Here is a 16601-nt window from a genome sequence, read left to right on the forward strand (position 1 = left end):
CAAGCTGCCTCTTAAACACCACTATCGTATCTGCTTCCACCACCTCCTCTGGCAGGGAATTCCAGACACTCACTACCTTCTGCGTAAAAACCTTGCCCTGCACATCTCCTCTAAAGTTTTCTCCTCTCACCTTTAATCTATGTCCCCTAGTGATTGACTCTTCCACCCTGGGAAAAAGCTTCTGACTATCTACTCTGTCCCTGCCACTCATAATTTTGTAAACTTCTATCAAGTCGCCCCTCAATCTCCGTCGCTCTAGTGAGAACAATCTGCATTTCTTCAACCTCTCCTCATAGCTAATAACCTCCAGACCAAGCAGCATCCTGGTAAACCTCCTCTGCACCCTCTCCAATGCCTCCACATCCTTCTGGTAATGTGGCGACCAGAATTGCACGCAATATTCCAAGTATGGCCTAACCAAGGTTCTATACAGCTGCAGCATTTTCCCAGCTTCCCAGCTTTTATACTCAATACCCCTGCCAAAGAAGCCTTCCTGGCTACCTTATTCACCTGCGTTGCCACTTTCAGTGACCTGTGGACCTGTACGCCCAGATCCCTCTGCCCATCGATGCACTTAAGGGTTCTGTAATTAACTGTATAATTCCTACCTGTATTAGACCTTCCAAAATGCATTACTTCGCATTTGTCCAGATTAAACTCCATCTGCTATTTCTCCACCCAAGTCTCCAACCGATCTATATCCCGTTGTATTATTTGACAATCCTCTTCACTATCTGCAACTCCTCCAACCTTAGTGTCACCTGCAAACTTACTAATTAGCCCAGTTACATTTTCCTCCAAATCATTTACGTATACTACAAACAGCAAAGGTCCCAGCACCGATCACTGCGGAACACTACTAGTCACAGCTCTCCATTCAGAAAAGCACCCTTCCGCTGCTACCCTCTGTCTTCTATGACCAAGCCAATTCTGTATCCATCTTGCCAGCTCACCTCTGATCCTGTGCGACTTTACCTTCTGTACCAGTCTGCCATGAGGGACCTTGTCAAAGGCCTTACTGAAATCCATGTAGATAACATCCACTGCCCTTCTTTGTCACTTCCTCAAAAAACTCGATCAAGTTAGTGAGACACGACCTCCTCTTCACAAAACCATGCTGCCTCTCACTAATACTCCCACTTGCTTACAAATGGTAGTAAATCCTGTCATGAAGAATCTTCTCCAATAATTTCCCTACCACTGACGTAAGGCTCACCGGCCTGTAATTTCATGGATTATCCCTGCTACCCTTCTTAAACAATGGAACAACATTGGCCATTCTCCAGTCCTCTGGGACCTCACCCGTGGCCAGTGAGGATACAGAGATTTCTGTCAAGGCTCCAGCAATCTCCTCCCTTGCCTCCCTCAGTACTCTGGGGTAGATCCCACCTGGCCCTGGGGACTTGTCCACCTTTAATATTCTTCAAGATGCCTAACACCATCTCTTTTTGATCTCAACATGATCCAGGCTATCTACACATTCTTCCCTAGACAAATCGACTGCTAAGTCCTTCTCTTTGGTGAATACTGATGAGAAGTACTCATTTAGTATCTCTCCCATTCCCTTCAAAAAAAATAAGTGTTATCCTTTGCACATTCTGCTCAGACTGAAAGGTGGCATTAGGATAGATAATGGATTCATATCACTACTGCTCATTTGCTGTAGAAATCTGTTGGAGTGAATTCAGTGAATTCTGGCTACGAAACAATCCATTATTTCTTTGAATTATTCTCAAGGTTTTGGTCTACAGTGATAGGATCATTGGGCGACAAGAACATCATGACCAAAAGGTTATAACAACTATCATTATTTGAGCACCTTCACAGGAGTTAACCATCCCAAGATGCCAAGCATCTTACAAGGGTGAGGTGGAGGGGGTGAGGTGGAGGGAGGGATGTGAGGGAGGGGGCAAGGAGGGAGAGGAGGGAGGGGGGGAGGGTGGGAGTAGGGGAGTGGGAGTATGAGTGGGGGGATTTCCAGAGCTTGGCCCATGCAGCAGAAGGCACAACCACCAACAGTGGCATGAAGGGTTGGGGGAGGGGTGCACAAGTGGATAGAATTGGAGCATATCCCAAAGATCTCGGAGGGCTGTAGGGCTGGAGGCGGTTACAGAGATAGGGCAGATTGAGGGATTGGGTAAGAGGAGACTTGATTGAAACTTGAAGATCCTGAGGGGTCTTGACAGGGTGGATGTGGGGAGGATGTTTCCTCTTGTGGGAGAATCTGGAACTAGGGGTCACTGTTCAAAAATAAGCGGTCGCCCATTTAAAACAGAGATGCCTTTGGAACTCTCTTCCTGAAAAGGTGGTGGAAGCAGAGTCTTTGAATTTTTTAAGGCAGAGGTGGATAGATTCTTGTTAACGTTTCGAGTCCGTACGACTCTTCTTCAGAACTCTGTCTTTGTCCACACTCTGTCTTTCTCTCCACAGATGCTGTCAGACCTGCTGAGTTTTTCCAGCAATTTTTGTTTTTGTTTCGGATCTCCAGCATCCGCAGTATTTTGCTTTTATGGATAGATTCTGGGTAAGGAAAGGTGAAAAAGGTTATCGGGGGTAGGCGGAATGCAGGTTTGAGGTTACTATCAGATCAGCCATGATCTTATTAAATGGTGGAGCAGGCTCGAGGGACCGAATGGCCTACTTGTGCATCTTGTCTGTATGTTCTTATGTACGTATGTTGTAGGGCTGGAGGTGGTTACAGAGTGGCATTGAGGGGGTTTGGACATGAGGATGAGAATTATAAAAATTAGGCCTGTGTGGATTGGGGGCCAATTTAAGTCAGCAAGCAGAGGAGCGATGGGTGAAGGGAAATTGCTCAGAGTTAGGAATCGCAGCAGCCAATTTATGCACAGCAAGATCCCACAAACATGGGGTGATAACCAGACAAGCTGTTTTTTTTTTGTGCTCCTGTTTGAGGGATAAGTATTAGCCAGGATATCACAAGGAGCTTCCCTGCTCTTTGAACAGTGCCCTGGAATCTTTAGTATCCACCTGGAGTGTGGCAGACTGGACTCTGGAGTGGGACTTGAACCCATTGCTCTCTGACTCAGAGGCAAGTGGTATGAACCACTGAGGAGCACACACCAATGAGCAGTGGCCTTATGTTACACAATCCTGCCTCACGAAGCAGCAAGTTCAGGAGTTTCCTGTACTCTGCTCCTATAATCATCGTGAGGCTATACTATCTCGCCTCCCTCCACCCTCCCCACCACCCCCACACCAATATCATGGCCTTGCTGTCTACTTGTATGGGACAACAGGCATGGGAAGAAAGAAAAGGCACCAAGCAGAAGGTGGCAGTGATCCTAGGCCCATTGATCCGAGAACACAAGCCAGCAGTATCTGATCACTTATGCACAGTTGTTACTGTGAACTCCACTCACCTACAGATTTTCAGACGCGCACCTTGGTGTGATATGAGTTACCAGGGATTATTTATTTTAAAATTCATTCTTGGGGTGTGGTTAAAGCTGGCATTTATTGCCCAGCAGCAATCGGTATGCATTCGCCTCAAGAGGCAGAAAGTTCAAGCCCCACTCCAGTGGCATGTGCATGAAGGTTCAGACTGACTTCTTGGGAAGTAACGATGGGGTAGAATGAGATGTGATACCAAGGTCCTGTCTGGTCTCTCAGGTCCATGTAAAAGATTCCATGACACCATCTTCAAGAAGAGCGGGGCAGTTATCCCCAGTGCCGTGGCAGATATTTATCCCACAATCAACATCACAAAAAAAACCAGATTATCTGCTCATTATCATACTGCGAGGAACTTGCTGTGTGAAAATTGGCTGTCGCACTTCCTACATTACATTAGTGACTACAATTCAAAAGTACTTCACTGGCCTTAATGCACCTTGGGATGTCTTGAGGTCATGAAATACATATATAAATGCAAGCTCTTTCTTCCAGAAGCTAGGGAGGGGGGAGTCTCACAGGCAGGATTCCCATTCCTGATTGTTATCCAGCTACACACTACCTCACACTCATACCTAGGTGGTCACACACTCGCCTCTGAGTACATGGATGGTGGGTGAGAGCTCAGTTGAACTTGGGTGTGATGCTCTCTGTGGTCAAATAGTCTGTGTCCCATTCAATCTCCAAGGTCCCACAGGAAGAATAGTTCTTTGGATGAGCGTACAGTGAGTGGCAACTCCACTTGCGCCATCTTAAGTAGTGGAGGGGATGTGGGGGAAGGAAGGATACTTCAAAACAAAATGAATGATTGGTTCTCATAAACTTAGTCGAATTGATCTATACCATTTTAACACAATCATTGACCAGTTTTAGTTTGCTAAATTGGTGCAAAGTTTTTTTTCCATAAGCTAGTGTTCCAGAGTGGAAGTTAGGGTCAATTCTCCAATTGTGGAACAGCTACTTACTCAAGCACTTATTGGGTACAAAGGCAGAGTTCTCATGAGTAATACCCGAGAGTCAGGGAAGCGCAGAAAAATTCATTCTGAGAATGTGGTCAACATAAGGCAATGCTGGCATTTACTGCCCATCTCTAATTGCCCTTGAGATGGTGGTGGTGAGCTGCCTTCTTGAACTGCATCAGCAGTCCATGTGGTGTAGGTACACCCACACAGTGCTGTTAGGGAGGGAGTTCCAGGATTTTGACCCAGCGAAAGTGAAGGGAGCAGCGATATATTTCCAAGTCAGGATGGTGAGTGACTTAGAGGGGAACTCCAACAGCAGGCGGTGTTTCCATGTGGCTGACCATAAGACCATAGACATAGGAGCAGAAATTAGGCCATTCAGTCCATCAAGTCTGCTCTGCCATTCAATCATGGCTGATAAGTTTCTCAATCCCATTCTCCCGCCATCTTCCCATAACCTTTGATCCCCTTACCAATCAAAAACCTATCTATCCCCGTCTTAAATACAATCAATGACCTGGCCTCCACAGCCTTCTGTGGCAATGAAGTCCATAAATTCACCACTCTCTGGCTACAGAAGTTTCTCCTCATCTCTGTTCTAAAAGGTCTTCCCTTTACTCTGAAGCTGTGCCCTCGGGTCCTAGTCTCTCCTACTAATGGAAACATCTTCCCCACATCCACTCTATTCAGGCCTTTCAGTATTCTGTAAGTTTCAATCAGATCCCCTCTCATCCTTCGAAACTCCATTGGGTATAGACCCAGAGTCCTCAAACGTTCCTCATATGTTAAGCCTTTCATTCCTGGGATCATTCTTGTGAACCTCCCCTGGACCCTCTCCAGGGCCAGCACATCCTTCCTGAGATACGGGGCCCAAAATTGCTCACAATATTCTAAATGTGGTCTGACCAGAGCCTTATAAAGCCTCAGCAGCACATCCCTGCTTTTATATTTTAGACCTCTCGAAATAAATGCCAACATTGCATTTGCCTTCCTAACTACCAACTCAACCTGCAAGTTAACCTTAAGAGAATCCTGGACTAGGACTCCCAAGTCCCTTTGCACTCCAGATTTCTGAATTCTCTCCCCATTTAGAAAATAGTCTATGCCTCTATTCTTCCTACCAAAGTGCATGACCTCGCACTTCCCCACCTTTTATTCCATCTGCCACTTCTTTGCCCATTCTCCTAACCTGCCCAAATCCTTCTGCAGCCTCCCCGCCTCCTCAATACTACCTGCCCTCAACCTATCTTTGTATCATCTGCAAACTTAGCCAGGATGCCCTCAGTTCCTTCATCTAGATCATTAATGTTTCAAGTGAAAAGTTGTGGTCCTAACACTGACCCCTACAGAACTCCACTAGTCACCGGCTGCCATCCTGAGAAGGACCCCCTTATCCCCACTCTCTGCCTCCTGCCAGACAGCCAATCTTCTATCCATGCTAGTACCTTGCCTCTAACACCATGGGCTCTTATCTTACTGAGCAGCCTCCTGTGTGGCACCTTGTCAAAGGCCTTCTGGAAGTCCAAGTAGATAACATCCATTAGCTCTCCTTTGTCTAACCTACTCGTTACCTCCTCAAAGAATTCTAACAGATTTGTCAGGCATGACCTCCTCTTGATGAAACCATGCTGACTTTGCCTGATTTTACCATGCACTTCCAAGTATTCTGAAATCTCATCCTTAATAATGGACTCTAAAATCTTACCAACGACCGAGGTCAGGCTAATCGGCCTGTAATTTCCCGTCTTTTGCCTCACTCCCTTCTCAAACAGGGAGGTTACGTTAGCGATTTTCCAGTCCTCTGGGACCCTCCCTGACTCCAGTGATTCCTGAAAGATCGCCACTAACCTGCACTATCTCTTCAGTTATCTCCTTCAGAACTCTGGGGTGTAATCCATCTGGTCCAGGTGATTTATCCACCTTAAGACCTTTCAGTTTTCCTAGCACCTTCTCCTTGGTAATGGCCACCATACTCACCTCTGCCCCCCGACTCTCTTGAACTTTGGGGATGTCACTCGTGTCTTCCACTGTGAAGACTGACGCAAAGTACCTATTCAGTTCCTCCGCCATTTCTTTGTTCCCCACTACTACTTCTCCAGCGTCATTTTCCAGCGGCCCAATGTCCACTTTTGCCTCCCTCTTACCCTTTATATATCTAAAAAACTCATGCAATCTTCTTTTATATTACTGGCTAATTTACCCTCATATTTAATCTTCTTCCTCCTTATTTCTTTTTTAGTTGTCCTCTGTTGGTCTTTGTCAGCTTCCCAATCCCCTGGTTTCCCACTGCTCTTCGCCGCATTGTATGCTTTCTCTTTAGCTTTTATGCTGTCCCTGACTTCCCTTGTCAGCCATGGTTGCCCAGTCCTCCCTTTAGTATGCTTCTTCTTCCTAGGGATGAATTTTTGCTGTGTCTCCCAAATTACTCCCAGAAACTCCTGCCATTGCTGTTCCACTGTCTTTCCTGCTAGGCTCATCTCCCAGTCAATTCTGGCCAGCTCCTCCCTCATGCCTCTGTAGTTGCCTTTATTCAACTGTAATATCGTTACATCTGATTCCAGCTTTTTCCTCTCAAATTGCAGGGTAAATTCTATCATATTTTGGTCACTTCCTCCTAAGTGTTCCTTCACCTTAAGCTCCCTTATCAAATCTGCCTCATTACACATCACTAAATCTAGAATTGCCTGTTCCCTAGTGGGCTCCACCACAAGCTGCTCCAAAAAGCCATCTCATGGACATGCTGTCTGCTGCCCTTGTCCTTCTAGGTGGTAGTGGTCATGGGTTTGGAAGGTGCTGTCTAAGGAGCCTTGGTGAGCTCCTGCAACACTTCTTGTAGATGGTACACACTGCTGCTACTGTGCATTGGTGGTGGAGGGAGTGAATGTTTGTGGACGTGGTGCCAATCAAGCAGACTGCTTTTTCCTGGACAATGTCACACTTCTTCAGTGTTGTGGGAGCTGCACTCATCCCCAGGCAAGTGGAGAGTATTCCATCACATTCCTGCTCAGTGCCTTGTAGATGGTCGACAAGCTTTGGGGAATCAAAAGGTGAGTTACCTGCCAAAGAGTTCCTAGCCCCTGACCTGCACTTGTCGCCACAGTATTTATATGTTTGGTCCACTTCAGTGTCTGGTCAATGGTAACCCCCAGGATGTTGATTGTGGGGGATTCAGGGATGATAATGTCATTGAACATCAAGAGGAGATGGTTAGATTCTCTCTTGTTGCAGGTGGTCATTGTCTGGCACCTGTGTGGCGTGGATGTTACTTGCCACTTGTCAGCCCAAACCTGGATACTGTTCAGTTAAAAGCAAAAGGCAAAAAGCAAAAACAAAAATACCTGGAAAAACTCAGCAGGTCTGGCAGCATCTGCAGAGAGAAGCACTGTTAACGTTTTGAGTCTGAATGACCCTTCAATCTTGTTACATTTGGACATGGACTACTTCAGCATCTGAGGAATTGTAGATGGTGCTGAACATTGTGCAATCATCAGTGAACATCCCCACTTCTGACCATATGATAGAAGCAAAGTCATTGGTGATGCAGCTGAAGATGGTTGGGTCTAGGACACTACCCTGAGGAACTCTTGCAGTGATGTCCTGGAGCTGAGATCACTGACCTCCAACAACCACAATCATCTATCTTTGTGCTACGTATGATTCCAACCAGCGGAGAGTTTTCCCCCGATTCCCGTTGACTCCAGTTTTGTTAGGGTTCCTGGATGCCACACTCAGTCAAATGCGGCCTTGACGTCAAGGCCAGTCACACTCACCTCACCTTGGGAGTTCAGCTCTTTTGTCCATGGTTGAACCAAGGCTGTACTGAGGTCAAGAGCTGAGTGACCCTGGCGGAACCCAAACTGAGTGTCAGTGAGCAGGCTATTGCTAAGCAAGTGCTGCTTGATAGCACTGTGGATGACCCCTTCCATCACTTCACCGATGATTGAGAGTAGACTGATGGGGCGGTAATTGGCCAGGTTGGATTTGTCCTGCTTTTTGAGTACAAGATATACCTGGGCAATTTTCCCCACTGCCAGGTAGATGCCAGTATTGTACCTATACTGTACTGTAGATGGTACACACTGCTGCCACTGTCTTTCGGTGGAGGAGGGCATGGATGTAGAAGGCTAGTGGATGAAGGGCCAATCAAGTAGGACAATAATTCTTTCCCCACTCCCTCCCCCACCTAGTGCACATGAGGTACCCAGTGAAGGATACTGGTCCAGCCACTCTCTGTTGTTCATTTTCGAGTCTCTCTTCTTGAGCTTGTTGAGGCCATTGATCCAATGTTTGGCTTCCTTTGCGTCAATGGCAATGAGGTCAAGGTTCTTCCTCCTGCTCTTGAAGATGATGCTGAAGCAGCGGGCAGCTGGAATTTCCATGGCGAACCTCTGCATGCCCTCAGACTGGTGGCCAGGCCGCAGTTCCTGAATGTCATCGATGGTGACTGTGGGAGAACAGAGACAAACAGGAGATCAGGTCAGAGAGAAGGCGGCCTTCCTCTGTGTCGGCAACAGGAAAACCCGCATTGAAACTAATATAAGCACAACCCATCTGAGCTGAGCTTGAAGGCTGGTCTCTCACATTTTACCCTCTATAAACCTGAGGTCACCCAACTCGCAGCAAGTCCCATTCCCCTATCACTCCTGTGCTCACTGACCTACATTGGCTCCCAATCAAGCAGCACCTTGATGTTAAAATTCTCCTTTTTTTTTATAGCCTTGCCCCTCTCTATTTCCATAACCTGCTCCAGCCCCACACCCCACATAATATCTGCATTCCATTAATTCTGGCCTCTTGTACATTCCTAATCATAATTACTTCACCATTGTGGCTGTGCCTTCAACTGCCTGGGCCCCAAGTTCTGGAATTCCCTCCCTATACCTCTCCGCCACTCCACCTCGCTTTCCTCCTTTAAGACACTTGTTAAAACCCACATCTGTGACCGAGCTTTTTTCTTTTGACCTAATAATAACTCCCTACATGGCTCAGTGTCATACTTTGTTTCATAAAGCCACCTTAGAGCGCTTCATTACGTTAAGGGTGCTATCTAAATACAAGTTATTCTATTGTGACTCCGTTTCGGTGTTGTAGCACAGTCTCTGAAAGGGCTCCCCCTCAGTTTAGGAGAGTGGGATTGACAAGTTTGCAGAAAGAGCTTTTGAATAAAAGTTTAAACCAGGATATAAATGCCATGGCACCATTCCAAAAAGAGTAGGATGTTCTTCTGCCATTCTTCTGTCCAGTGCTTATCTCTCAACCATCACCACCATAAACAGATCCAACTGCTCATCGTACACAAACAGCAAAAGGAAATCAATTAGAAACTGTTTGCCTACAAAGCCAATGACTGCATGCAAAACTAAGAGCTGGCTCTGAAGCACTTTGGGTTCATTTGGAGGATGGGAAGGGCGCCATATAAATGCAAGTTCCTTTTTTGTTCCTCCCCCAACATAGGGGCCTATCAACAGAAGCAAAGGAGGTTATTTAAAAACAAAAAATGGTTTTCTCCTTACTTACTCTATCAAAATCCTTTATGATTATGAAGGGGAGAAGGTGTCTTAGTGGCAATATCACTGGACTAGTAATTCAGAATCCTCTGGGGACATAGGACTATGACATTAATTCAATTAAAATGATAAAGCTAGTCTCAGTAATGGTGACCATGATTGTTCAATGACCTTTTCAGAAGGAAACTTGCCATCCTTAACTGCCCTTTGAAATGACCTAGCAACACTCGGCTCAAGGGCAACAAAAGCTGGCCTTGCCAGTGCCAGGCACATCCCATAGACTCCCTTGTCAATCAAAAACCTAACTCAGCTTTGAATATATTCAATTAACCTGGCTCCAAAAATAATTATTTGGATAGAGCCCTAATGCAATCAAGGCTGCCATTGATAGAACTCTTATACAACTTGCTCGTCTTAATTACCTTCTGTTATTCTACTTGAATGAGGGCGATGGTGGTTGGGGTGGGGGGTGGGGGGAGGGGCATGTGAAACTTTCTCTGCATTACTCTGCTCGACCTCCTGCAGCCTCCTATCAGACTGTTAACGGCTGAAATTCAAAAGACATATCGCAAGTCAAACAGAGACAGGGATATCATGGGTAGCCAGATTTCCTGACTCCCTCCGAGCTTCCCAACGCTCACAGATTGGGACCTGACCCCTGACTTAAGTGCTTTCAGAGCCCTCTAGCCACTTCACGGATGCCGAGGTGAGGTGAGATCCCCAATTCCTGTTAACCCCACGCATGGTTGCGGCAATTTGGAAGTGAGAGCCACTGAGCACTGGTCCTCGTACAGTCTTACGAGGTCTCTTGAGGTCCAGCTGGGGTTGCCAACATTCCAGAAATGCCCTGGAATCTCCAGAAATTAAAGATACATCTCCCAGGCACTGTTGTGGGAAACACCCGGGAGAAAAATCAGAGAGTGTGTGTGAATAAAAAAACCGCACTTTTTAATTTTCATAGTTGGGGGAAAGATGACTGTTTGTTATATGGCTCCACATATCCTTTCCCCCTCCTTTCCAAACACAGGCATAACTCAAATTCACACACTCCTATCCAGCCAAAGAAACACAACTTGCATTTACATAACGCCTTTCACCACCTCAAGAGGCCCCAAAGTTTTTAATGATCATTGAAATACTTTTGAAGTATAGCCATACGAACATATGAATTAGGAACAGGAGTAGAATATTCAGCCCCTCGAGCCTGCTCCGCCATTCAATAAGATCATGGCTGATCTGACTGTGTCCTTAACTCAACTTTCCTTCTTACCCTCTATACCCTTTGATTCCCTTATTAATCAAGAATCTTATCTACCTCTGCCTTAAAAACATTCAACGATCCTGCCTCCATCATTCCCCAGGGAAGAGAGTTCCGCAGACGCACAGCTCAAAACATTTCTCCTCATCTCTGTCTTAGATGGGAGACCCCTTTTAAACCGTACCTCCTAGTTCTAGTTCCTCCCACAAGGGGAAACATCCTTTCAGCATCCGCCCTGTCAAGTCCCCTCAGGATCTTATATGTTGCAATTAGATCACCTCTCATTCTTCCAAACTCCAATGGATACAGGCCCAACCTGTGCAAATTTTCCTCACAAACAGCCCCTTCAGCCCAGGAATCAGTCGAGTGAATCTTCTCTGAAGTGCTTCTAATGCACTGCTATAGTGTAGAAAACGCGGCAGCTAATTTGTGCACAGCAAGCTCTCACAAACAACAATGTGATAATAACCAAGTAATCTGTTTATTTAGTGATTTTTCGGTCAATGAATAAATATCGGCAGGACATTGGGGAAACCACATTGTTTCTCTTTGAAATCGTGCCTTTGGATCTTTAATATCCACCTCAGAGAGCAGATGGGGCCCGAGTTTAGCGTCGCATCTGAAATAACTCTGAGCGTGCAGCACTCCCTCAGCACTGCAACTGGGAGCGACTGCCTGGGTTTGGTGCTCCAGGCTCAGGGATGGATGGGGCTTTGACCCTGGGCATTCTGACGGGCGCAGCAGTCAGTGGAGAATGGGTGAAATCAGTGTCACAGATCAGATCAGTACGAGTGACGCAGGGTGGGAATGGGATCCCTCGCTGATTTGGACGGAGGAGTGCAGCCTCTCGAGTCGTGGGCGGAACAAAGTACGCCGCAACTCCCGAAATAAAAACAAGGGCAGCCCAGGCAGCTTGGAGAGCCTCCAAGGACAGGAAGAGCCAGGTCAGAGGTTCCAGCAGGGCCATGCAAAACATTCCCTGAAGGAAATGGATAGGGCAGATGAGATAACCAGGGGCCGTTCCAGATTTGCGGAGCACTGCCACTTAAAGGGGAAATCAGCCACTTAAAACATAGTAATCGCCTTCTCCCCCTGCAGCCCTCTCTGCTCAATGCTAATGTTTGATCACATGGGAGTGGGGGTCACCCTACATTACTGCAGAACACAGCAGTCCCCGCCCTGCCCCCTTTCATAACATGCACTTAAGCAATTCTTTTTTAAACCTGGGGTCACGGTTGTGTTGACAGAGGACCCCCTGGCTGGTTTCTACCCCCTCCCTTACATGCTAGCACCGAGCCTGGGTGGGGGGTCGCGGGGAGCACTCTGCCCGTAGGAGGGTTTTCTGCTGATCCCATCTGCGCTGTTTGTGTGCGGTAAAATGCAAATTCAGCATTTTGCACAACCCCCCTTGTAAGAGGGGCCTGGCCAAAATTTATCCCTCGACATGACTTAAAAAATTAATTTGGTCATTCCCACATTTATTGCTTGGTGGGAGCTTGCTGTGCACAAATTGGCTGCTGCCTTTCCTGCAATACGATAGTGATGACATTTTAAAAGCACTTCATTGGCTGCAAAGGGCTTTGAAGGTCTGAAGGGCACTGGATCGTAGGGCTGGGTTTTGAGGGGCATTGTATTCTGGGGCACCAGCGGGGACTGGCTGGCAGACCCCAGTGAAGGGCTGGGGGAGGGAGGGGGATGGTATGACCCTGGGGTGGCTGCATCCGATAAGCACAGGGGACCCGCAAAGGAGGTTTCCACCCCTCACCCGATACCAGCCTATACAGTAGAACCTAACCAGCTACCTGCTTGGCCTGAACCACCTCCCAGGGTGGGTAAAACAGCAGTGGAGGGGGGAGATGAGACACCTGAGTGGTCAATAATTGGCCTTCAATAGGCCCAAGGGTGGGTGGGCTGCCCAAAGCCCACCATGGGAGACAGGTTAGGGTCAGGGGAGAAGACAGTGGGAAAGCCCCGGGCTGAATTTTATGACCCCCCTAACACCCCACTGTCCTCCGGCCTTCAAATGCCAGAATTTTTACAGCACAGAAGGAGGCCATTCGGTTCCATGTGCTGTCTCTACCCCTTTGTAAATGCAAACTGCCATTTATACTGCCTTGCCAAACGTGCTCACTCTGACTGCAGCAAGAATCAGACAGAGTTTACTGTTTGGAGCAATCGCCTTGCCTGCTGGATGCTGCTATGACATCTCTCTGCAGCTCAGTGAGTCTGTGCCAGGTCTGAGATAGGGACAGGGATGGGGGGGCGCGGTGGTGTGTGGGAGAGAAACTGCACATTCTCTCCTTGAGCCCACATGCTCCACCACTTTTCTCTTCAACACCCATGGCCTTTCACAGCCTGGGTGGGAGAGCGCGAGGCTTCGGCCTGTGCTGCCGGCACATTTCTAGGCTCACCGCCACCTGAAAAACCAGGCTCTGCCCGGCTGCTTGAGGCCAAATTACTATCATGACTTGTCTTGATGTATTTCTGAGCTTTCCCAGTGAGCCAAGCACATCCCAGCCTCAATCCGCGTGGACCACGTGCACTGGGTTGGTCCAATCTCGGCCAAGGCAGCAGCCAAACAGCCACTGGCTGAATGTAAGGTAATAGGGCCCCAGCCACCTCGCTGCTCTCCTTGAATAGCGGCTGTGTGAATTTTTGTATCTGCCAAGAGGGCAGCAGGGCCCTCAGTTTAATGTTGCGACTGAGGTGATAGTGTAATGGTAATGGCAATGGACTAGGAATCCTGAGGCCCAGGCTTTTTTAAAATTATTCTTTCATGGGATGTGGGTGTTGTTGTTAAGGCTGACATTTGTTACCCAAGCTTAATTTCCTTTGAACTGAGTGGCTTGCTATGTTATATCAGAGGGCAGTTAAGAGTCAACCACATGGCTGTGGACCTGGAGTCACACGTAGGCCAGACTAGGTAAGGAGAGCAGATTTCCTTCCCTAAAGGGCATTAGTGAACCAGATGGGTTTTTACAACAAGCAGCTATGGTTTCTTCATCATTAAACACATTTAATTCCAGATTTTTTTTTATTGAATTCAAATTGCACCATCTGCCATGGTGGAATTTGAACCCAGATCCCCCAGAGCATTATCATGGGTCTTTGGATTACCAATCTGTTGATAATACCACTACGCCATCACCTCCCTCTCCCCATCAGCTCTGGGGATATGGGTTCAAATCCCACCACAGCTTCAGGTGGAATTTCAATTCAATGAATAAATCTGGAATATAAAGCTAGTCTCAGTAATGGTGACCATGAAGTTATCATTGATTGTAATAAAAACCCATCTAGTTCACAAATGCCCTTTAGGGAGGGAAATCTGCCCTCCTTACCTGGTCTGGCCCACATGTGACTCCAGGCCCACAGCAATGTGGTTGACTCTTAGTTGCCCTCTGAAATACCCTAACAATCCACTCAGTTCAAGGGAAATTAGGGATGGGCAACAAATGCTGGCTCAGCCAGTGACACCCACATCCCATGAAAGAATAAAGAATAAATAAATAAATAAATAATATGGCACCTTCCAGTGGTGCAGCACTCCCTCGGTACTGCACTGGACTATTGGTTTAGGTTGTGTGCTCATGCCTTTACTCTCCACATTCCTTGCGTTCCCATTTCAGCTCTGACAGAGTTGAAAATATAATTATCAAGTTAAGACTTCGCCTTCTTCGTGTTAGATGAACTTCAGCTATTTTCTCAGCCTGAATGCTCTTCTATTCCAGCTGTGTCTGCCCCTTTAAATTCACCCCTCCCCCACCTTCCTCTGGGTTAGGATTCCTCAAATTCCAGTGATTATTGGCTAAATGTACCATTTCTTCCACTTCCCGTCATGCCCCGGGTTCTTGCCTGCCAAGCACAAAAACCAGCTTTATTTTGTCGAATGAAGTTCAGCCACTGAGCATTTGTTCCTCTGCATTAGAGTGAATGTATGGAAAATGCCGGAAGGAAAATATCATCCAGCCTGGCCCCATACTCCTCGCAATCAAGATATTCCCTGTTTACCCGTGCCCCTTGGGAATGGAAGTAATACAGATAAAAGCCATGGCCAACTGGAAGGAAAAGAAAAAAAAACAAATTCTTCTCTGACGCCAACCCCACCTCCCCCAACCCCACCCACCCCACCCCACCCCCACACCCCACCCCCACCCACCAAAAGTGATGGAAACTCGTCCAGGAGACCACATGAACCAACTTCTGCAAATCACAGAATAACGGCATAGAAGGAGGCCATTTGGCCCATCGTGTCTGCACCAGCTCTCCAAATGAGCAACTTATGTTAATTGGTACCTAATGTAACTTAAGGACATCCTCCTGGCTTTGCGTTGCTGTGCACACACCCTTGCCACGTCTAACATCGGATTTCTCTCACCCCCTTGTCCCTCCGTTCCACCATCAACTGACTCTCGTTCAGCCACATTACGCCTGCCACCGGAATTCTCCATCTCTTTCCAACTTTCAAATCCCTACTCTTGGTTCCCCCTGCACAACGCCTCTCTGTTCACCAAATTGCTTTCTACCAACGTCACAGCTTTGCCCGTGTCACTTACATCGTAATCTGTACCTTAATCACCTCGGGACCTGACATCTCCAGTGCCTCACTATCCGGCATCCTCACGTCAATTTAGGGGAAATGGTGATGTAGTGATAATGTCACTGGATTGGTAACCTGGAGGCACCAGGCTCATGATCTGGGGTTCAAAACCCACCCTGGCAGCTGGTGGAATTTTAATTCAATTCATAAATCCGGAATATAAAGCTAGTCTCAATATGGTAACCATGAAGCTATCACTGATTGCAATAAAAACCCATCTGGTCCACTAGTCCTTTAGAGAAGGAAATCTGGTCTGGCCAAGATGTGACCCCAGACCCACAGCAATGTGGTTGACTGTTAATTGCCCTCTGAAAAGGCCTAACCATCCACTCAGTTCAAGGGCAATTAGGGATTGGTAACAAATGCTGGCCTTGCCAGCGATGCCCACGTCCCATGAAAGAATTTTTTAAAACTGTCACAAAGTTCCCCTCCCGTTTTTCAGATCCCTCAACCTGTGCCCTACCTTACTATTGTCCTCTTGCCTTTACAGCACGACATTTCCAGGCATTTCCTTCCCTCACCATCAGTGGGCACTATTTCAGCCTCACTCCTGCCGCCTCTGGAGTTCTCTGTAGTCAGTTCCCATGCCCATCTCTCAAAAATCACTTTGATCACGTCTGCAGTTGCACATTTTTGCCTCCCCGTCCCCATGCTTGATGCCACCATTTTATATTCCTCCACTCCACGGCTTTCCTTCTTATTGTAAAAATATCCAACAGGTAGGTCTACCTGGTTTGTGAGGTGCGCTGGATATGTGCAAGAGGTTAGAACCTAATTTTTAACTTATTTGAATGTCAGATTTGCACATTATTTTTGTAATGTTTGATCAACTTACTAAAACCTTTCAAGCTGGACCTTGC

General features: G+C 47.1%; 1 protein-coding gene across 2 annotated transcripts in view; it reads right to left on the reverse strand.

Moving 5' to 3' along the window:
* Window positions 1–16601, reverse strand: part of plcd1a (phospholipase C, delta 1a) — a 121188-nt gene that overhangs the window by 31699 nt on the left and 72888 nt on the right. For both annotated transcript variants that reach the window (XM_041184925.1, XM_041184924.1), the window contains exon 3: window positions 8592–8820. In XM_041184925.1, coding sequence (XP_041040859.1) covers window positions 8592–8820 — 229 coding nt within the window. The remainder of the gene's footprint in view (window positions 1–8591; window positions 8821–16601) is intronic.

This window comes from Carcharodon carcharias, chromosome 3 (genome assembly GCF_017639515.1).
Source record: "Carcharodon carcharias isolate sCarCar2 chromosome 3, sCarCar2.pri, whole genome shotgun sequence".
Classification (NCBI taxonomy): domain Eukaryota; kingdom Metazoa; phylum Chordata; class Chondrichthyes; order Lamniformes; family Lamnidae; genus Carcharodon; species Carcharodon carcharias.